Source organism: Barbus barbus, assembly GCF_936440315.1.
Source record: "Barbus barbus genome assembly, chromosome: 32".
NCBI classification, from domain to species: Eukaryota; Metazoa; Chordata; class Actinopteri; order Cypriniformes; family Cyprinidae; genus Barbus; species Barbus barbus.
This window is the reverse complement of record NC_136760.1, coordinates 950,532-974,138: the sequence shown is the minus strand read 5'-3', so window position 1 is coordinate 974,138 and position 23,607 is coordinate 950,532. Positions and strand designations below refer to the sequence as shown.

The 23,607-nt window shown below is 37.3% G+C and overlaps 4 protein-coding genes across 4 annotated transcripts; all 4 read left to right on the top strand.

The window, feature by feature from the left end:
* The first annotated feature begins 1,798 nt into the window (after positions 1-1,798).
* On the top strand, positions 1,799-8,002 carry gdf10b (growth differentiation factor 10b). The gene is made up of 3 exons (XM_079388557.1): positions 1,799-2,202; positions 2,997-3,868; positions 6,798-8,002. The coding sequence occupies exons 1-3, from the start codon at positions 1,959-1,961 to the stop codon at positions 6,987-6,989; spliced, it is 1,308 nt and encodes a 435-aa protein (XP_079244683.1). The 5' UTR covers positions 1,799-1,958; the 3' UTR covers positions 6,990-8,002.
* Positions 8,003-8,441: 439 nt separating this feature from the next.
* Positions 8,442-9,834, top strand: gdf2 (growth differentiation factor 2; the record flags this gene model as incomplete). Its single annotated transcript, XM_079389645.1, has 2 exons — positions 8,442-8,834; positions 9,005-9,834. Exons 1-2 carry the CDS (start codon positions 8,504-8,506, stop codon positions 9,832-9,834), a joined length of 1,161 nt encoding a protein of 386 aa, XP_079245771.1. The 5' UTR covers positions 8,442-8,503.
* Positions 9,835-14,195: 4,361 nt separating this feature from the next.
* irbpl (interphotoreceptor retinoid-binding protein like) lies at positions 14,196-17,776 on the top strand. Its single transcript, XM_079389532.1, has one exon. The coding sequence runs from the start codon at positions 14,220-14,222 to the stop codon at positions 16,995-16,997; it is 2,778 nt and encodes a 925-aa protein (XP_079245658.1). The 5' UTR covers positions 14,196-14,219; the 3' UTR covers positions 16,998-17,776.
* Positions 17,777-18,435: 659 nt separating this feature from the next.
* On the top strand, positions 18,436-22,791 carry rbp3 (retinol binding protein 3). Its single transcript, XM_079389533.1, has 4 exons — positions 18,436-20,173; positions 20,253-20,434; positions 20,529-20,671; positions 21,509-22,791. The coding sequence occupies exons 1-4, from the start codon at positions 18,986-18,988 to the stop codon at positions 21,832-21,834; spliced, it is 1,839 nt and encodes a 612-aa protein (XP_079245659.1). The 5' UTR covers positions 18,436-18,985; the 3' UTR covers positions 21,835-22,791.
* Positions 22,792-23,607: the final 816 nt, after the last annotated feature.

The following is a 23,607-nucleotide window of genomic DNA, read 5'->3' as shown; positions in this document are numbered from 1 at the left end:
TTTGCTCCTTTACAGTTTTTTCAGCTGCTTGCACACATTTTCAAAACTTTGCCTCTTTTTTTCAAAACTTTACAAACAAATCCAAAAATTGCATGCACAAAGTGCAAAAGGCCTCACATCTCTTGCAAAATGAAGCACTGCATTCATAATATCACAAACACATCTAAAAAACATGTTAATTCCTGTTAGATGTGTGTGTGTTACATAGAGAATTGTATGTTGTGTTTTGTGAAACTGAAAACTGATTCAAAGGCCAAGATTAGGTGTCTGGTTTTGCAGATTTGGTGTGTGCTTCTGCTGTTTGAGTGTCAGCTTTCAGAAACTGTGTGACAAGTAAAGATTTAGTGTGTAAACAGCTGAAAAAACTGTAAGATGAATGGCTGCGCAATGCATAAAGTCACACATATTTATTATTATAGCGTCATTTTTAAGTATCGCTCTGTTTAGGTGAATTAATGGATAAAGCCTAGCTCTGCATGTATAAAGTCAGGCTGTTTCGTCTTGTGTGAAGGCGTGCAGACAGAAATGGATGTGGTGTTGTAAGATGTTGCATATAATCACAAAGCGTTTTGCTTTATCATTCATTATGAGGCAAACTTAAGAACAAAATGAGGGCATGTCGAGCCCCATGTGAAAAGAAACCCCTAACCGTGCTGTAGAGAGCAGCTGGGAGTATTTTACTAGCTTGTCACCACCTCTTTCACTGTGAGCAAACCGTTCAAACCCAGAGAAACAGTCTCTTCACATGTACATTTACACTGTAATCTGTCCTCCTCACACAATCTAAGAAATGCACTGCATTCTGCAAGCATTTGTCATGTACTAACTTTATGGCTGCTTGATGCAAATTAATCTTGTTTTCTAACATTTGTGTTTTCGTGAGACCATGCAATCCACATCCTGGGCTTTTGATGGGTTTGGCCATTGACACTGCAATAAAACAAACACTTTTATCAATTATCAATTGTATAAAAAAATATATATTAGTAATTACCATCTCAGAAAAAAAAAATCAGCGAGCTTTCAAATCAGAGTAGGATTTTCAGTAACACTTTACAATAAGGTTTCATTTGATAACATTAGTTATGAGTTAACATAAACAATACTTACAGCATGTATTAATATTATTTAAGGTTAAGTTCAACATTTATAAAAAGTTGTACCTGTTAATTGTGAACTAACATTTTTATTAAAATGAACTGAGGTTAATAAATGCTGCAAAAACTAAATGTTCATTATTTCATGTTAGTTAATGCATTAATGTTAACAAATGACACCTTATTGTAAAGTGTTACTGGATTTTCTTTAACGAGGCTTAGAGTCTTATACAGAGAAACAAAAAGAAAAAAATAGATATTATTAATGTTTGTCATTATGATGCTTAGGCAACATTTCGAAAACGTATTGGTTGTTTTCTGTGAATGTGCGAGACTTCTGATTCATTAGCAGCTATATAGGCAAATAAAAGTGCAGTAAACGGTAAAACTGTTAAAAGTGTGTTTATAATTACGACAATACATTAAAATAATGTAATAAAAATATCAGTTTGCAATATCAAAGAAAGCACCACGAGTTGTACAGCTATAATATCAAATGTCTCCAGAAGTCTTGGACATTCAAGTTACAAATGGCCATGCCCCTTAAAAGTAAGCAATGCATGTTAAGTTTGAAATAACGTCTCTATGGGAATTATGTACTGAAACGGAAAGAAAAATTGCAATGACAGAGGAATACAGAGAGTGTATCGCTGGATGATGCTTCACGCTTCTGCATGACTCAAGCGTCATCATCTGTCATCGCTTCAGCTGCGAGAAACAAGTGCAGAGCATCGAGCACCAGTCATCCTCCACCGACACACAGCTGCAGAAGACGGATTTCACCAGCAGAACCGAGCTTTCCAGCACTCCTCCGCTTCATCTCATGTTTGATCCATTCTAAAGCGATTGCGGAGGATAAATATGGCTTCAATTTGCGCGGTGGCACGCGTTTTTCTCTATCTTAACATCGTCAAAGTTTACTTCGTGAACTCGTCAGAAGTGAACGGAGATATTCCTGCAACACAGCCGTCATTCCACAGTCCTGCTCGAGACATGATGACTGTTAACATGTACAGAGTTTATGATAAATACAGCAAGAAGCATCATCATCAACAACATCAACAACAGAACATAAATACAATCCGAAGCGTTAGAGGAGTCCCAGGTGAGTGAAACTAACTAAAAACCTTTCAAACTCTGAGACTGCTGTTAAAAACAATGTCAAATATAGAAATGTTTGTGCTGATAAAATAATATTTCATGTTACAGTTTTTTTTTTCACTTCCAAAATGATACATTTTAATGACTTTAATGATCATTTTAGTTATATTTGATGAACATACATATGTATGTATGTGTTTTATGTATGTATATATATATATATATATATATATATGTATATATATTCAAATATAATATAATTCTGTTTTATGCATTCATTATGTGTTAATTATAATATTTCAAACCCTTGAGTAGACCTAAAAAAATGATTGCCTATAATCCAGCATTACATAAATCCATAATGCTATAAATGCATCTGGATTAAAAATCAATTATATATGATAAGCGCAGGTTAATGCATGCACAGAAAGCAATTTCCCATTATTTCAGTTTTAGTAGCCATATATTCAGAGCTGCTAAGTTTCCGCTGGAGGTGTGCTATTAAAACACTGAGAAGGTATTAGTGGAAACAGAAAAAAAGAAAGAAAGAGACCTTGAGAGTCGCTCACTAAACACTACCATATGTCCAGAAACTGATTCGGGAGCCGTGTTTATCTTTTTATTAAACTACCTCGTAAATCGTAGATATTAAATCTAGAATGTGAAAAATGTGTTGTTTATGAGGATGTTGTCTGCAAACTTTACTGGTCAATCACATGCATGCATAAGCGTAAAACCAACGCTATATTGACGAGCAGCAATTACCTTCTCGTTCTGTTTTTAAATGTCGTATTTCAGATATCTCCCACCACAAGGTCGTGTTCCACTTCAACCTGACCTCTATCCCCGATTCAGAGGTGATACTGATGTCAACGCTACACTTTCTTGACCAACAAGCTCGTCAACGGCCTTGGGCCTGCCGGCGTTCCCAAGGAGCCTCATGCCGTCTCCAGCACCTTCAGTCACTTACCATCACACATCTCATCATTAAGGGAACATCACCAAACGCTGCCGTCCCCTCGCAGCTGAGCAACATCACATTGTCTCCTAACAGAAAGGGGCTTTGGCAGATTATGGACGTATCATCAGCTATCAAACAAGCCCATGTGAACGGCGAGCTCTCGATTAGTGTTGAGTTTGACTTTGGGCATCAGAGACGTCAGGATCGCTTGTCTCCTCACAGCCTGCCGTTCATTCTTCTATACGCCGATGACATTGCAATAACAGAGCCGAACAGTGTTGCTGTGAGTCTACAGAGATACAGTCCATCTCCTGTGCACAAGGACACCAGAACCAAAGCACCTCCATCTTCACTGAACTCTAGAATCAGAAGGGAAGTAGATCACCTGCAGAGTAACTACCTACCTGACATCCAATATAATGATCTTAAGAGCAGGGAGATATGGGACAATGCCTTTTTCGTGAAAAAGCCCAAATCCTTGTCGAAAGGTCAGGAAAATCACGGAGGACTGAGAGGGTTGAGGGAGCTCAGCTTTGACGAGAAGACCATGAAAAAAGCCAGACGCAAGCAGTGGAGTGAGCCGCGAATGTGTTCGCGCCGTTACCTGAGGGTGGACTTTGCCGACATCGGTTGGAGCGAATGGATATTGGCGCCGAAAGCATTTGATGCCTACTACTGCGCAGGAACGTGCGGATTCCCAATCCCAAAGGTCAGTGTATTTTGTGATAATTACCGGCTGACTGTTCATTTTCTCTCTTAATCCACGGCTCACCAAGAGAAAATAAATATGTGGAAATTAAATATTGATTTGGGCTGCAATCATTTCCCCTGTTTATTGTCTTAGAAAAATAGTCTGTTCTAACATACAACACAATTATCCAAGATGAACACTGATTAATTAACTGACCGTTCGCTAAGAGCTTGACTGACAGGCGATCTGACCAATCATAACGCTGAATCCGCCATCTTGTCCGACAAACAAATCAGACAGGAGAGTAGATAAACTTTGTTGGACTAAACCTTTGTGTGCATTGACGTCTTTCCACGGTTGAAATAAAACACCTTCTGATGTTCATTCATGTTTATATCATACGTTAAGTAAACATGAGAAGACTCTCAGTTCACATGCCGCTTGAACTAAGACAATATAGCAATCTGTCACGACACATTAAAGAGCCACAAAACAGTATTTATTGTTTCAATTTCTTTTAAAAGACTTGTTTTATACCTGAAGTAGCCGTTGTGTTGTCGGTTTCCTCTTTGCTCCGCGATGTATTATTTACTGCGTGAGAACATGATGTGAAGTGTGAGAGCAGCATGGCTTGTCAGACATAGCAACAGTAACTAAGGAGGGCGGGTTTTTGCGAAGGGTCAGTTAACACCGAAAATTAATTTTCACTATAATCGATAAATGAGTTGCACGATGGTGCCAGCTGTATGTATGAGAGAGTATTTGGACATTTAACACGTGTAATTACACTGAATGCAGTCAATACATTTTCTGTAAATGCAAATAAGATAACCTTTACTAAAATTAACTATGGTTTTATTGTAGTAAATGTGTAGTAACCATGGTTTCTTTGATTACCATTTTTATAACCATATTTGTACTACATATACCATGGTTAAACTATGGTTAGCGTAGCAAAAACATTGTTTATTTGTAGTTACCATTGTTTAACTAAAGTAGCCATGATTTTTGGGTTTTATTTGTAGTAAAAGCATGGCTAATTTTCGTAAGGGAAGCTATCAGGCTAATCATAAATCTGTATGCAATGCTAGTATGTAACCTAACTAAAACGTAACATAGTTCAGATTACATATATCATAAGGTGATTTTGTAGGAATTGTAATCAGGCGTTAAAGAGAGTGTCCATTAAAAGTTCTTTGAGCCAATGGGATCAGGTCCTGATGGGCCATTCACACAGAACATGTCATACTTCAAGATGCAGTGCTCAGGAATGTTTTTTATTTTTAAAGCGCCGCACAGAGCACCTCCGCTGTGTTGCAGTCAAATAAAACAGTTGCCATGCCAACTTGCAATGCTTGCCCCGCCTCTAGGGTCTTCTGATTGGTCCACTGTTTTGGAACTGACATTGATGAGTGGTGCTGCCTGTAAAAGTTGAAATAATTGTAACTTGACACGGCGTCTTAAAAACTCGGCGCTCATGTGTGAGACAAATATTTGAATTATCACTCAGAAAGTTATTTAACCATGTATTACTATTTCTTTGGAAGGCTTTTGTCTTTCAAACTCATTACTGTAAAATGCACAAATTCATGTTATTTCTTATCTACATGTAATGCAGGCATTCCCAATTTTTTTTTTACATCTGAACATCTTTCGCCTAATATATTTACTTGAAGTAATATATTAATAAATATATTAATCATGATCACATTTGCATGTTCACGATTCTCTGATGTTGATTAATGATCACATGGCATGCAGGTAAACAAATAAAACATAATTTTTTTTAGTAAGTGTTTTATTTTGATTGATGCTATTTTGGTTGATTGATCTTCACAAACCCCAGTTTGGGAAACCTTGATAATGTAATGTAATATTCAATGCACTATCGGTACAGATCATGTGAAAAAATGAGTGATGTCAAAAGTAATCACAAAGTAGTCTGATTATATTACCTAAAATGTCTAATATAATGGATTATATTACTAACTACAATTTTTGTCATGTAATTTGCAATCATAATGGATTACAATTTGTAAGTAATCAACCCAGCCCTGTATATATCTATATGTACTCATTTACAATAAAACTAAGTTGCATGTACAAGAAATACCATTGTAGTGAACAACAGTTTATCAGGTTTCCAAAGTAGAGTTATAAATATTGTTGAATTTTATTGCAATCTTGCTCTGACCAAAGTGACTTGAATGCACCTGACATCATAATTACACCTTCCCAACTTGCAAATACGAAATTCCCAAGAGGACATGAATGCACTATCAAACATATTTTCATATTTTGTGCATTATAGTTCTCCATATGGGACCACAGGCCCGTTCACACCAGAGACGATAACTAAAATGACATTTTAAGAAGAGAACAGGAAAAAAAATAAAGACACAGAGGAACAATATCGTTGGAATTATTATTTTTTTTCCAGCTGATGTATGATAAAAACACTGACAGCCAATCAGAATCCACCTGACTTTAAAACCGAGCATTTAAAGTGGCAGATGATAAAACTGCAGCAGAATTTTATTGTGCTTTGGCACTAATATGGTTAATATGGCTGTCAACGGGCAACCAGGTGAGACCCAGAACCCACGACCAATCTAAAGTATCCAGATAGAAAATTGTTACCTATTCTCAAAGTGCACAAAAAAAGTTGCCTGGCAAAATTGTTCAAAAAGTTAGCCAGTGTATCATCAGCCTTAAAGGGATATTTCACCTAAAAATGAAAATTCTGTCATTAATTAGTTGTCCCAAAGACCTCCGTTTATCTTTGGAACACAAATTAAGATGTTTTTGATGAAATCTGAGAGCTTTCTGATCTGAGAGCTTTTCATTTTTGGGTGAACTATCCCTTTAAGAAAGGCTTTCATGCATTGTAACACTGTCTTGTTAACAGGCAACAGTTTTTCTCCAACATTTACTTCTTTAAATGCAGGTTGTTCATCCGTCCAATCACGCCACCATCCAGAGTATAGTGAGAGCCGTAGGGATCGTCCCTGGAGTCCCAGAGCCGTGCTGCGTCCCGGACAAGATGAGCTCTCTGGCTGTGCTTTTCCTGGACTCCAGCAGAAACATGGTCGTGAAGGTCTATCCCAGCATGTCTGTGGAGACCTGCGCCTGTCGATAACTAACTAACGGACATCAATAAACACAACAAACTCAGCTGAAGGACTGCTGAAGCACGTGTGACACAAATGAACGTTTATCTCTGCAAATAAGACCTCAACACCTCAAATAATATAGGATCTTTGGACACAAACATTGTATCCTCTTTCCACTCTTTCTTTTGGAATGAATTGTATATAAACCTTATTGTAACATATAGTAAACAGAACTGTTTTCGTTTGGATATTGGATTTCTGTAAATAAATCCCATAACACTTTGCAATAAGGTTTCATTTATTAATGCATTAGGCGACATGAGCAATATATTTTGTTAATATATCTTTGTTAATAAAAATATGGTTCATTGTTTGTTCATGTTAGCTCACAGAGCATTAACTAATGTAAACAGATGACTTTTAATTTTAAAACTTATTAGTAGAAATTAACAAACAAAGTTTAATAACAAAGTCAGTAACTTCATGTTAACTAAAGCAGTTACCTAATGTTAACAAATTAAACATTTTTGTAAAGTCTTACCATAAATCCTTATAAACTGGAGGTTTTTATTTGATTTGTAGAACTTCAACCTATGATTTAAACACCTGGACTCTTGAATGGAGAGAAACTGCAGATTATTTTTGGTCATTTGTGAGAAGACAGATAATATGAACGAAATTCAGCATAATGCTGCCATCTAGTGCTTTATGATATTAAAGTTTTCCCTATGAGGTCTTGTAGATTAGAACAGATAAATCGATTCGCTATATCTATAGAAAAGCAATTGAATTACATATTAACTATTATTCAAGTTTTAAAATAAACAACATCCCAGAGGTTATGTCAAAGATGTGTGATATTTTATCAAAGAAGAGTTTTGTATTTAATAGCAATTACATGTCAATTGTTATTATTTATTTTTTCAAACTGTATTGTTTACAGAATTTTATGCAAACATTTCTTTAGCCAGATTCTTAAACCACTGTTTTTTTCTGAAATCCTGGAGGACTTTTTGTGAATAAAGACCTAATGAGTTGTATTAGGAATGTAGATTGTTTGCAACAATAGAGCAAAGTTCAACTCAGACCCATTAACCCTTGCACAACCAGATTCCAGCTTTTGAAGTTTATAAAAATGAAAGGAAGCACTGGAATCTATATAATGCTAATATTTATCATAGCTGAGGCTGATTAGTTGAAGCATCTTATATACACACACAAACATACAATGGAGTTGCTTTTGTAAGAACCTGTAAAATAAATAAGGGTTGTTAAATCTCACTCATTAGTTTTCATAAGTCTGTTCCCAAAGTGTTTACAGAACCCTCATTAACTACAAGCTTCCTCAAGATAACAAGGCTCAAACTACGACATCAGTGTCAAAGATAAGAATAGCTATGCTACTATTTTGGTTTCTAGAGTGTGTGGGCCATGGGAAAGAACCTGAAGAACCCCGATTTCAAAGGATCATCCACAAACCAAAGTCAGATGTAAAACTTGCAGCGGAAAGTCACCTATCCATTTGAGAAACTAAACGAAGATGCAGGGTTTGAGATATTTGCTCCTCATGCTGTCAATCAATATTGCTACTTCAGTTGGGCTTTGCAAGGGGAAATCTTTAGGCGAAATCACCGCTTTAGAAGATGCGATGCTCATTCAGGGAGAAGAGCAAAACATTGAGGAAGAAAATGACTTTAACTCTTTGGGCTTCATGAAAGAAGACTTTTTGAGGAAGCTGAATTTATCAGGTGTGCCGCAAGAACACCGAAAGGTTCAGCCTCCTCAGTTCATGATCGAGCTCTATAATAAATATGCTTCTGACAAGACTTCCATCCCTCGGTCGGATGTCATCCGAAGCTTCGTCATACAGGGTAAGTACATAAAGAAAGCTCACGATCTCTGAGGCAGATGCATTAGATTCTGGGAAGACGAGGAGTCAATGTTTCTGTATCCAAAGCCAGAGCATTCACCTTCTCCATACCAATAATGACTTGGTTATTAGTGAAAAGATTTATTAATCTCTATTTCATGTTCTCTGCAGATGTTATTTATTCAATTAGACAGGGCAACAAAACACAACACAGACTGCTATTCAACGTTTCCATCCCAAATCATGAAGAGATCACATCAGTCCAGCTGAGGCTGTTCACTCTCTGGGAAAGAAGTAAAATCACTTGCGCTGATCTGTTCGCTTCCATCAATGTTTATGATGTAGATTATGAGCAGAGCGCAAATATTTTAACTCTTCTGGATGGGAGAGATGTAACCGAGGGCAGAAACGCATGGGAGGTTTTTGACGTGAGCAGGGCTGTCAGGAGCTGGCAGGGATCTGGACGCGGGGCCGGTGAACTCCAGGTGGAGATCGAACAAGACTGTGAAGCCCTGGGCATAAGCCTGGATTTAGAGCACAACAGCTCGGCAGTCTTAATAGTTTTTTCCGATGATCTCGGGAACAGAAAGGGAGAATCGATGAAAGAAGTAAAGGAGATGCTTCTTCATGAGAATGATCACGTTCCTGTGAACCAGCACCTCAGGAGAAAGAGGAAAGCGACTAACAATTACTGTCGGAGAACTTCTCTGAAGGTGAACTTCAAAGACATCGGATGGGACAAATGGATCGTGGCCCCGTCTGAGTACGATGCTTATGAGTGCAAAGGCGTGTGTTATTTCCCCCTCACAGATGATGTAACCCCCTCCAAACATGCAATCATCCAAACTCTGGTTAACCTGAGCAATCCCAAAAAGGCAAGCATGGCATGTTGTGTCCCAACCAAGCTGGATCCAATTGCAGTTATGTATCAAGAAAAGGGTGTCATTACGGTCCGACATCTCTATGAGGAGATGAAAGTAGCAAAGTGTGGATGTAGGTAATTTTTCTTGCTTATCCGTGCATCTGTATAAAACATCTTTGCACCAGCATTTGTTTAATCATTCTGATTCACAGTGTTGGGAAGGTTACAGATTACAAGGTGCCCTGTTTAAAATGTAATAAATAGTGTAAGCTACTTTATTAAAGTAATGTAACTGATTACATTTGATTACTTTTCTAAAATTTCTAATGAATGTTTTCAACTGTTGATTATTTTATTAAAGCAGGCAGGGTTATCACTCAACACTGGTTACTATCAAGACTGTCAAAATCCGTTATCACTTGAATTGAGATTTTAATCATTTAATTTTACTTTTTTCAACTACCTACACACATTTTCAAAACTTTGCCTCTTTTTTTTTTAAACTTTACACAAATCCAAGAATCGCACGCACAAAATGCAAAACACCTCACATCTCTTGCTAAATGAAGCACTGCATTCAAAATATTACACATCTCACATCTCAAAAGCAAACATTTGCAAACACCTTTGCTACAATATTAATTCCTGACAGATTTTTGAGTGTGACATAGAGAATTGTGTGTTGTGTTTTGCAAAAAGTGTTTCATGAAATTTAAAAAAACTCAGTCAAAGTCTGAGAATTAGTGAATCTCGTATTTTAGAGCAGTCGATGCAAATAGGGAAAGAAATCAATTATGTGTGTGTGTGTGTATGTGTGTGTGTGTGTGTGTGTGTGTGTGTGTGTTTATGTGGTTTATGAGGACACAAAGTTGTATAATGACATGGGTATGACAGAGGTATTACAATATGAAGGTGGTTTATGAGGACACTGCCTATATCCCCGTAATTCAAAAGGCTTAAAAAACATACTAAATGGTGTTTTTTTGAAAATCTAGTCTCCTGTGAGGGCTAAGTTTAGGTGTAGGGTTGGTGTAGAGCAATAGCACACACAGTTTGTTCAGTATAAAAACCATTACGCCTATGGAGAGTCCCCATAAACCACAAAAACCAACGTGTGTGTGTGTGTGTGTGTGTGTGTGTGTGTGTGTGTGTATTCAGATGTAATCCCCTTTGTAATAATAACTAATTTAATTACCCATTTTTTTCTCAGTAAATGTAACCAATTACAGTTACATTTGTTTTGTAATTAAATGAGGTAATTCTGTTACATGTAACTTTACTCCCCAACACTGCCCATTTGTGAAGTACACTCTTGAACATAAATGCTTTAAGGGGGGGGTTGTTGCAAACCCCAAAGAACCTTTCAGTGAACAGTTTTATCCTTATTGTGAAGAACATTCTAATAATCCGAAAAAGCTTTCTTTCGATGGCATCGATGGATCCATGAAGAACCTTTAACATCCATGAAACCTTTCCATTGCACAGAAAGGTTTCTTCAGATTATTAAAATATTCTTCACACTAAAAAAAAAAAAAAAAAAAAAAAAAAGGTTATTTTAAGAACTGACAACTGAAAGGTTCTTTTGGGGAACCAAAAATGCATAAAAAAAAAAAAAAAACTTTTGGAAACTTTTACTTATATAAATGCATAAAGTAATTTTTGTGGAATGGAAAGGTTCCATGGATGTTAAAGGTTTTTCCATAAATGACAATAAAGACCCTTTTTAAGGGTGTAGTTATTATATTAAGCAAAATTTTAAATTATGAGGTTTTGGTTAAAGTCAGCTTCCCTAACTTGATTAAAATGCTTTTGTGTTTTCATTTCATTTATGTCCACTAGTATATTTCCCCCCGGACACAGGGCATTTCTAGGATTTGACAGCATCTGGGACATAGACCAAAACATCAGGGGCGATATTCCCTCCCAAGGATTTTTGTTTTACATTTTAATACAGAAACATACTCTCCACAAGTATGCAGAAACAGATGTCAATGCTTGGCCAAGCGTGCGTAGTACATACTAGCAAGAAACCTCAAGAGGGCGATAGAGTAATGGCCCCAATGCTTGTGCCATTAAACAGGATGAGGTATTTTTCAGGTAGACTGCTATAAATATGCATATAAGATTCAGATCAGCAAAAATTGCAGTGAAAGTATAGAAGGAGCTGACAGTGTTGGCACATATGTTACTGCAGAGTTCATGTCAGGTCCACATCTATGAGAGCAGTTCCCAAGCATTTTAAAATCACGTCTAGGGTCACTAGATAAACTAGATGGATGGATCATAATGAGAATTTTGCCAGGGCCAATGCCAATTCTCTAAACAGCCCAAAAATATTTAGGGAAATGCTTGTATAATTTACGTTTTTACGCAATACCTCCCACTAGTTCCAGACCGAAACATTCAGGATTGAAAACATCGATCCCTAAAGTGACTCCCATGAATATAACTTATCAATGTATTTGTTCTTCCTGTACTTATTGTACTTATTGTGCTTACATACATTTTCCAACAGACTATATCTATTTTTTCATTTACTATTTTTTTTTCCTCACAAAAAGAAATGTGTACTGTATATAGTCAATTGTTTTTGCTTATGTATTTCTGGCATATATTTATTTACATACAAAATATTTAGTTTTGCAATGGTTATTTTATTAATTTATTAATTGTTTTATATTTTATCAATAAAATGCATCAAAGCCATTTCAGTTTGGGCTCCCCGAATAGATTTTAATAAAGGCCAGCTCATTGTGACTGGCTCATTTCAGTCAGGCAAAGCAGTTCAAAGCTTTCAGATGGTGCTGACAATTTGTACAACCCTAAAGGTGATGTTTGTAATATTCATACGAAGTTAAGTTGCATGATCCTCAAACAATAAACAAAATCTATCCTTTTTATGAGGGCACAAACGTCATAGCATTTGAACGATTCTGGTAATCTTTTGCTTTGTTCATTTTTACATCATTTTGCTTTCTAGATCATAAACAACTCAGGGACAGATAAGTCATGCTAACCTGTTTCTCCAGCTTAGAAACATTTCCTCGCACAGATACACTGGACAAAACTCCAGCCATCCAAAGAGATTGGCAATCACTGATTGGCCACGTGGAATCAGCAGATAGAATTGCATAAGACTCTGAGCATTAAAAGATAAAACAAGATTAACAGTGCAGCACCAATTAGTGCTGAGTGAATGTGAGTTATATAATTCCCTCCTGTAAAAGTGGCCTGGGCCTCTAAATTCACACTAATGCTATAAGAATAGAGGGAGAAAATCTATAAGCAGATTTTTAAAAACAACAATGACTGTTCTGCCTTTGAATAACACACAGTTTTTGTCAAAGAGTGAATAAATGATCTTATTCCAGAAAAATAGTAATGCAAAATCCATATAGCCTACAGTTACTGCACCAAATTGTCGATGTAAGAAATCTATGTTACGGTTTCATGTAATGAGGCCAGCCAAGTGCATCTTAGTGTTCATTAAACGGACAACTGTTTAGCTGTGTAATAATGCCATTAGCCTGACCCAGACGTTACCTTTGAAAGCTTGACCTTATTTTCCTCAGGACCATAATCCAAAGAGAATATATTTAGACTATTTTTAATGTTTTATTGCTTAAAATTAGTGTTGGGCAACGATTAATCACATCCAAAATAAAAGTTTCTGTGTACATTATATATGTGTGTGTGCTGTGTATATTTATTATGTACATATAAATACACACACATGCATGTATATATTTAAGAAAAATATGTTATGTTTATATAAAAAATATATTTATATATAATACAAATTATATGAATATAAATATATGCATGTTAATACATACTGTATGTGAATATATACTGTACGTGTGTGTCTTTATATATACATAATAAATATACACAGTACACACATATATATATATTATATAGACAAAAAAATATTATTTTGGATGCGATTATTCACGATTAATCCTTGCCCGGTGCTACAAAATGCTTTCAGCAAAACTAAAGTGGTGAAAAACATTGAGACTAAATAAACTAGTTAATTGTGGAACAAAGGCTAAAGTGCTTAAGCATTTTGTCTTATGATTTACTTTCCTTACAAATGAACATCTTGTTGTTAACCAAAAAATATGTATATAAATATCATCTGTCATCACCCTCATGTCATTACAAATCTGTATGAAACACAAATGTTTCAACTGTTTTTGTCCATACAATTGTCAGTGGGGTCCAAAACAATACTGGAACCTATTGGCTTTCATTGTGTGGACAAAAGAGAAAACAAAACACCTATTTTTCAACATATATTCCATAGATATTAGATATCATGATGACGCTGTGTATTTAGAGAGATTTGATATCCTCTCCAACATTTTTAATTATTGATTTTTGTCTGTGATTGCATTGCCGATGCACTTCAGATAATGCGATTAAAGGTTTATTCAGAGCAAAAGCCTCTTATGTGGTTGCTGTTGTCAAAAGCCTAGTAGAGAAAACAGAGTCCCATTTAACAAAGGACCTCTTCACCAAATGAATGGACAAAAAATGGCAGGGACTGCAAGAGTTTTTGCCCTGATCATAGTTGCTTGTCAGGTCCTGCTCGTCAATGCATCATTTCAGCCCGCACTTGTCTTGGACATGGCTCAAATTCTGCTCGAAAACTACTGCTTTCCAGAGAATCTAGTTGGCATGCAGGAGGCAATCCAACAAGCTATAAGCAGCGGAGAGATCCTGCACATCTCTGATCGGAAAACACTGGCAGCTGTACTGACTGCTGGCGTTCAAGGTGCACTCAATGACCCCAGACTGACCGTGTCTTACGAGCCTAATTATACTCTGATCACGCCACCTGCGCTTCAGGCGCTGCCCACGGAACAGCTGATACGGCTAATCAGGAATACTGTTAAACTGGAGCTGATGGATAACAACGTCGGATACCTGAGGATTGACCGTATTATAGGTCAGGAGACTGCGGCAAAATTGGGACGCCTCCTTCACGACAACATCTGGAAGAAGGTTGCCCATACATCAGCGATGATCTTTGATCTGCGTTTTAGCACAGCAGGAGAGATCTCTGGTGTGCCGTACATTATTTCATATTTTTGTGACTCTGAACCACTTTTGCATATAGACACAATCTATGAACGACCCACTAATACTACTAAGGAGCTATGGACAATGCCGAGTCTCCTGGGTGAACGATATGGGAAAAGAAAAGAGCTGATTGTTTTAATTAGCAAGCGCACCATGGGTGCAGCAGAAGCTGTTGCCTATATCTTAAAGCACCTAAAAAGAACCATCATTGTTGGAGAAAGGTCGGCTGGTGGGTCGGTTAAGGTTGAAAAGTTAAGGGTTGGGGATTCTGGGTTTTATATTACGGTCCCTGTTGCTAGATCTGTGAACCCCGTCACAGGAGAGAGTTGGGAGGTGACTGGGGTGTCTCCATCTGTTAACATTAACCCAAAGGAAGGAATCGCCAAAGCCAAATCCCTCATCGCTGTCAGGAAATCAATACTGAAAGCAGTTCAAAGAGTGTCAGATATCATTAAACAATTTTATGCATTTAAAGATAAAATCCCAGCTTTGCTAAATCATTTTGCTAAAACTGATTTTATTACAGTGATTTCTGAAGAGGATTTGGCAGCAAAACTTAATTATGAGCTGCAGTCCGTCTTTGAAGACCCTCGTTTAAATATCAAGACTTTGCGAGGATCGTCCGACAAGGAGCAAGAACTGGATACAACACTGACAACCCCTTCATCTTTTGATAATCTAAATGATTCAGTATTTAATTTGGAAATTCTATCAGGAAACATTGGATATCTGCTTTTTGACAGATTCCCTACACCTACCGTTTTGATAGAATTAGAGGATCAAATCAAAGAGAAGGTCTGGCAACCAGTCAAAGACACAGAAAACCTGATTATTGATCTGCGCTATAACACCGCCGGATCCACCGAGGCCTTGCCCATTCTGCTTTCCTACATGTTCGACACCTCATCAAGTACCCACCTCTTTTCAATCTACGACAGCATCCAGAACAAGACCGTTGATTATCACACCCTCCGGAACATCAGTGGCCCTTCCTATGGTTCCAGAAAGGGTATTTATGTTTTGACAAGCTATTACACAGCTGAAGCCGGAGAAGAGTTTGCTTACCTGATGCAGTCCTTGCACCGAGGCACTGTTGTAGGGGAAATCACTTCTGGAACGCTCCTTCACTCCAGGACTTTTCCAGTTGAAGAAACAAGCCTCGGCATAACCGTCCCTGTCATGAATTTCATCGATATACATGGGGAATGCTGGCTTGGAGGCGGAGTAGTTCCTGATGCCATCGTGCTTGCTGAAGATGCAGTCGAGCGAGCTCATGAAATCATTGCATTTCACATGCATATTCCAGCTTTGGTGCATGAAGCTGGAGATCTCTTGGAAAAACATTACACTGTAGCTGAGGTTGCAGCTAAAGCGCGTAGACTGTTACAGTCCAAACTAACCGAAGGACTTTATCGCTCAGTTGTTGACTATGAATCTCTTGCATCTCAACTCACCGCAGATCTCCAAGAGACTTCGGGTGATCACAGACTGCACATTTTTAACTGTGAAATTGAACCAGAATCCCTTCATAATGTTCCCAAAATCCCTTCTGCTGAAGAGGTGGGGTTCATCATTGATGCCCTATTCAAAGTAGAGGTATTGCCTGGAAATATTGGCTATTTGAGATTCGACATGATGGAAGACATAAAGGTTCTGCGAGCAATTGGTCCCCAGCTCGTCAAAGTTGTATGGCACAAGCTGGTGAACACAGACATGCTCATAATTGATCTGAGATATAACACAGGAGGCTATTCCACGGCTATTCCACTACTTTGCACCTATTTCTTTGATGCACAACCCTTGAAACACCTTTACACTATTTTTGATCACTCCAAAAGAAATGCAACAAAGGTTATGACCCTTCCTGAAGTGCTAGGACAAAGGTACGGCTCTCAGAAAGACATCTATATCCTGACGAGTCACATAACTGGATCAGCCGCTGAAGCGTTCACGAGAACAATGAAAGACCTGAAAAGGGCCACAGTTATTGGAGAACCCACTATCGGAGGTGCCCTCTCAAGTGGAACATACCAAATTGGGAATAGCATCCTGTATGCTTCCATTCCCAACCGAGCAGTTTTGAGTGCATTTACTGGAAAAGCATGGAGTGTGTCTGGTGTTGAACCACATATAGCAGCTCAAGCAAGTGACGCACTTAATGTTGCCCAGAAAATAATTAGCGCAAAGCACCAAAAGAAAAAATCAGGGAAATAGTACTATAGGCCACATTATGCATCTCTTTTCACAGTAAAACTTCATGAACAATTTAAACTAATTAATAGAAATAAAATAAATAACAGAAATTAATCTTTTATGTCTGGCATGTTTATATAATTGTTTAGCAATAATTATTTTTGAAAATGAAAAATGTGACCCTGGAGCACAAAACCAGTCTTAAGTGTCAATTTTTCGAAATTGAGATTTATAAATCATCTGAAATCTGAATAAATGATCTTTCCATTGATGTATGGTTTGTTAGGATAGGACAATATTTGTCTGAGATACAACTATTAGAAAATCTGGAATCTGAGGGTGCAAAAAAATCTAAATATTGAGAAAATCTCCTTTAAAGTTGTTCAAATGAAGTTCTTAGCAATGCATATTACTAATCAAAAATGAAGTTGTGATACATTTATGTTAGGAAATTCACTAAATATCTTCATGGAACATGATCTTAATATCCTAATGATTTTTGTCATAAAAGAGAAATGTATAATTTTGATCCATACAATGTATTGTTGTCTATTGCTACAAATATACCTGTGTTGCTCATGACTGCTTTTGTGCAGCAGGGACACATGTGTGCTTTTGATGCTGTGCTTGTTTGCATACGCAAACTAATGTAACAAATAGACATGCTAATAGAATAAAATAAAATAGATTTATGAAATGACATCAGGACATGTTTCTTTTACATACCTTTTTCTGCTCTAGCCTCTGAAATTAGAACAAAGGGTTATTTGATACACATACATTTTTTCCCTCACTACAGCATATTTAAGAAAAACAAGAAAAAAAAGAAATACAAATAAATACCAGTCATTTATCAAAGTGCAAAAAAATGCCTTAATATAAGTGCTAGACATACATTTTTGTAGCATATATACTACCAGTCAAATGTTTTTGAACAGTAAGATTTTTTTCTGCTCACCAAGCCTGTGTTTATTTGATCTAAAATACAGCAAAGGCAGTAATATTGTGAAATATTTTTACTATTTATTCTACTGTTTTCTGTGTAAATATGTGTTAAACTGTAATTTATTTCTGTGCTCAAAGCTGTATTTCCAGCATCATTCCTCCAGTCTTCAGTGTCACATGATCTTCAGAAATCATTCTAATATACTGATTTACTGATCAAAAAAACAAAAATAGTTTTTATTATTATTATTATTATTAATATTTAAACGAGTTGAGTACATTTTTTCAGGATTCTTTGATGAACAGAAAGACCCAAAGATCAGCATTTATCTGAAATAAAATGCTTTTGTAACATTATACACTCTATACCATTCAAAAGCTTGGAGTCTGTATAATTTTTGTTTGTTTGTTTGTGTTTTCTTTTTTTGGGGGGGGGGGGGGGGGTATTTATATATATATATTTATATATACCAGTATATATGATATTATATAAATTAATACTTTTGTTTACCAAGGATGTTTTAAATTGATCAAAAGTGATGATAAAGACGTATAATGTTACAAAAGATTTCTATTTCAGATAAATGCTGTTCTTCTGAACTTTCTATTCATCAAAGAAACCTGAAAAATACTCAGCTGTTTTCAACATAATAATAATATTAGAATGATTTCTGAAGGATCATGTGACTAATGATGCTAAAAATTCAGCTTTGAAATCACAGGAATAAATTACATTTTAAAATATATTCAAATAGAAAACAGTTGTTTTTAAATTTTGTATTTTTTGGATCAAATAAATGCAGGCTTGGTGAGCAGAAGAGAGTCTTTAAAAAACATTAAAAATCTTACTGTTCAAAAACTTTTGACTGGTAGTGTATGTAACATACATATTTAGCTTGTTATTGTCTAACTGAAGAACTTTGGCTAATGAGATTAAGGTTTTATTGTGAGGAAAAGCTTCTTATGCGCGTGTTAACAGAAACCTGACGGTCGAAGCAGACTCAGTTGATAAACCTCCCCGCAGAAGGACTGTTCAGCTGCGTATCAGTCCAAAACAGAACAAAATGCCTCAAGTTCTACTTCTACTAGCATCGCTGCTGATCTTCAGCAATGTGGCTCGCTGTGATTTCTCTCCCACAATTATTGCAGATATGGCAAAAATTCTGATGGACAACTACTGCTCACCAGAAAAACTCGCCGGCATGGAAGAGGCAATTGACTCTGCAAGCAGTAACACGGAGATCCTTGGCATTTCAGATCCTGCCTCCCTTGCCAGTGTTCTGACTGATGGGGTTAAACAAACTCTATTTGATTCCAGAGTGCAAGTCACATACGAGCCAGGTTTTGTACCTGTAAAACCCCCAGCCATACCTGACATCCCACCGGAGCAGCTGGCTGAAATGATCAAAGGCACTGTCAAAGTTGAGGTCCTGGATGATAACATTGGCTACTTGAAGATCCAACACATCATTGGAGAGGAGATGGCTCAGAAAGTTGGGCCTGTTTTGCTGGAGTACATCTGGGACAAAATCTTCCCAACATCCGCCATGATTCTTGACTTCCGCAGTGCAGTCACTGGTGAGCTGTCTGGAATCCCATACATCGTGTCCTACTACACCGATCCTGAGCCTCTTATCCACATTGATTCTGTGTATGATCGCACCTCCGATGTCACCATAGAGCTGTGGTCCATGCCGACCCTATTGGGAAAGAGATATGGCACCTCCAAACCTTTGATCATTCTGACAAGCAAGAATACTCTCGGGATTGCAGAAGATGTTGCATACTGCCTTAAAAACCTTAAAAGGGCCACCATCGTTGGGGAGAACACAGCTGGGGGAAGTATAAAAATCAACAAAATCAAGGTGGGTGACACTGACTTCTATGTGACTGTGCCAGTTGCTAAGTCTATTAACCCCATCACTGGCAAAAGCTGGGAGGTCAATGGAGTGGCACCAGATGTTGAAGTTGCTGCAGAAGATGCCCTTGACGCTGCAATTGCAATCATTAAACTCCGTGCTGAAATCCCAGGGTTGGTTCAAGCGGCAGCCACACTGGTTGCAGACAACTATGCATTTCCGAGCATCGGGGACGATGTTGCTGAGAAGCTGGGAGCTGTTGTGGCTAGTGGGGAATACAACCTGATCTCCACAAAGGAAGAACTGGAAGCAAAGCTGTCTGCTGACCTCCTAAAACTGTCAGGAGACAAGTGTCTGAAGGCCACCAGCAATATCCCTGCACTTCCTCCAATGGTAAGTCTTAAATATTACATATAATGATACATTAATTGTCGAGGCAAAATTATGAATGAAACTGTCCTTTAAATTCCAGAATCCCACACCTGAGATGTTCATTGAGCTCATCAAAGTTTCATTCCACACTGATGTATTTGTAAACAACATTGGTTACCTTCGCTTTGACATGTTTGGAGATTTTGAACATGTTGCTGAGATCATTGCGGAGCACGTCTGGAATAAAGTGGTTGACACTGATGCGCTGATCATTGATTTGAGGTGATTATTCTATTGGATATGTGTTTGTTGCTCTAATATATACAAATTCCAGCAGTTTTAGGCCATAATGTGATATGCACATCCATATTTTAAGGAACAATGTTGGTGGGTCCACCTCCTCCATTGCTGGCTTTTGCTCGTACTTCTTTGACGGTGACAAGCAGATTGTGCTAGACCACGTGTACGACAGACCCTCCAATAACACAAGAGATCTTCTGACCCTTACACAACTTACAGGTACATTACTAAAATTACAAGTTTTCCTGTTTTTGTCACTATTTTTCCTTACATGGTTATCATTTTACTTTAGATTGTTTGATCTATACCCAAAAAGTGCAGTGTCCTATACAGTATGCCATATATTTGGTGGCCAAAATGATTAGAACACTAGTATTTTCAGCAGCTAAAAATGGTTTGAAGTCAGTTATTTGTATCTTTTGCTGCCGTGTGTCAGTAGGAAATATCTTTCTGAACATTCATTTTGCCATTAATTGTAATAATCCAGTGAGATTTTTGAGCTCCACATCTCCTGATCTGATCTGATCGTCTTCAGCCAGTTTGTCTGGAATGACACGAAGAAACAGAACAAACTGAGACAGGCTCCTGAGAAACTCTGCTCAAGTGCACCGAGGACAAAAGCTGCTTTAAACACAAAGCATGCTCACACCAAATGTTGATTTCATTTAGTTAATAGAAGTTATATGATAAAGAAAATCTATTTATGGCATTATTCTTGAAAGCATCCTCATTTTACATCTTAAAGTGCCTAAAACTTTTAACAGCACTGTAGCTTTGCAGGAGGTTTCTTGAAGCGTCTTGGAGACACAGTTCTTCTGGATTTAGTCTCAGTTTGTTCTGTTTCTTCATGTCATTCCAGACAAACTGGATGATCAGATCAGATCAGATCTCAAACATCTCACTGGATTATTACAATTAATGGCTAAATGAATGTTTAGAAAGATATTTCCTACTGACACACGGCAGCAAAAGATACAAATAAGTAGTGTAAATACCAGTGTTTGGCCACCACTGTATAATACTGCAAAATTAACAGTGCATTTCTACTCTTTATAGGCAGGAGATACGGCAGCAAAAAGAGTGTGATAGTCCTCACCGGTGGTGTGACCGCTGGTGCCGCTGAGGAGTTTGTTTTTATCATGAAGAGGCTGGGACGTGCAATGATTATCGGTGAGACAACCCATGGAGGTTGTCACCCCCCAGAGACCTTCAGTGTTGGTGAAAGCGACATCTTTCTGTCTATTCCAATCAGCCATTCAGACACTGCTCAGGGCCCTTCCTGGGAGGGTGCTGGCATCGCCCCTCATATTCCAGTGCCCGCTGATGCCGCCCTCGACACAGCGAAGGGCATCCTCAATAAGCACTTTTCTGGCCAAAAATAAGTTGTTCTTCTAGGCCTGGTATGAAAGCCAAATGATTTTGCAAATGAGTTATTTAGAAGGATGACATGTTGTGAAGATGCTGTTTTAATCTGTGTAGACCTTTAGGGTAATGTTTAGAAAGTATCTTTTGCTATTCCTTTTCTTTTTTGCTGTATTATTTCTAACCCAAAGCATGCATTCTCTTAAGCACTCTTGGTGGAGGAGAATGCATTCAATGCTCTCAAAGTGATATTCAGATTAGACCTGTTCTGAACTTGAGTATATGTCTTGGGTTCTTTGTGAACTAGTTTCCTTTGTGCAGATTAAAATTAGTTTATGCTTGTCTATACACATACATATTAGCAAACTGAAAATGTCTTGTTTTTAAAGCAACTTGAATCTTTTTCAGAATAAACTGGGGAAAATTACGACTTTGGCGTTATTGAAACCAAATGATAAAACGTAATAACAAACACATGGAAACTGTTCTAATTGTAATGTGCTTTAAAGATTAAATCAAAAATTCCTCACAAATGAGGTAAAACGGGTTTAACAAACATAAACCAATTGCAGACATACTTATGTATCAGCCTGATTTTTCCAGATTATTTTGATCAGATTATTTACCTCTATTTATCCGCTAGCAATCTCAACAAAAATCACAAACACACTCACCCACACACAACAAAAACAATGTTCATATTTGGTATTTTTTGCTCACCTGAGGTCATTACAAAACTGTTTTTATACACATTTACTAAACCATTTCTTTCAGAAATTAGCAGCAAAGAACCAGAAGATGGCAGCACATCTTCTCTATCAGTTGGCCAAAGTGGGCTGTCAAGCACATCCACTGCCATACTAAAATTACAATTATGTAGCACCTGTTGACAACAGATTTTACTGGATAATGAATACTATCCTCAATACACTAATGGCACGTGTCAAAGGTCCAGCAATAAAAATGCACTGCCATATAAGCTTTGTGTTCCTTCTTGGCGTATTGCCATTGGTATTGCCAGAGTTTCACAACAAATGGTGGTGGTGTGGTGTTTCGTTCATGTTTTATTAGCAAATCCTTTACAGTTTTTCTCAATAGATTTGACACATTTCTCCAAACTCAGGCCACTGTTCCCAAAACAGTTAACACAGTGAGCTAAACACTTTGTAATTGTCCTAAACAGATTGTACATTCATACAAATTACAAATCATGCAAACCATTTTCTCAAAACACTGCACAAAACTCTCAAATGTTTTCACAGTAGTTAATACAACCAACCAATACTTTAAGATATCTGAAAAAAAGGTTTTACACAAATCACAAACATTTATGCATTGTCCAAACACAACAAACAAAAATTTTTCTATCAAATTCTATCAAATGAACATGATATATGTTCGATAAAACCCTAAACTGATAACTACTCGGTTAATCACACTCAACACAGAAAATGCAGTTTTCCTAATCGTTTACACATTTATCACAATTGCTTTCGAGTAATAATAAAAGGGAAAGTATACAAAGAGCAAGAACGAATATGCAAATAATAATAATAATAAAATAATTAAAGCTGGGGTGTGCAGGTCTATAATGTGGTGCAGTTGGTAGAGAAAGGGATGTAATGAGAGGGAAGATGAGGAGTGTAACAGGTAGAGATGAGCAGAGAGGAAGATGTGAGAAAAGAGGAGAAGAGAAAGAGAGGCAGAAGAGATGAGTAGAGAGGAAGATGTGAGAAAAGAGGAGAAGAGAAAGAGAGGCAGAAGAGATGAGTAGAGAGGAAGATGTGAGAAAA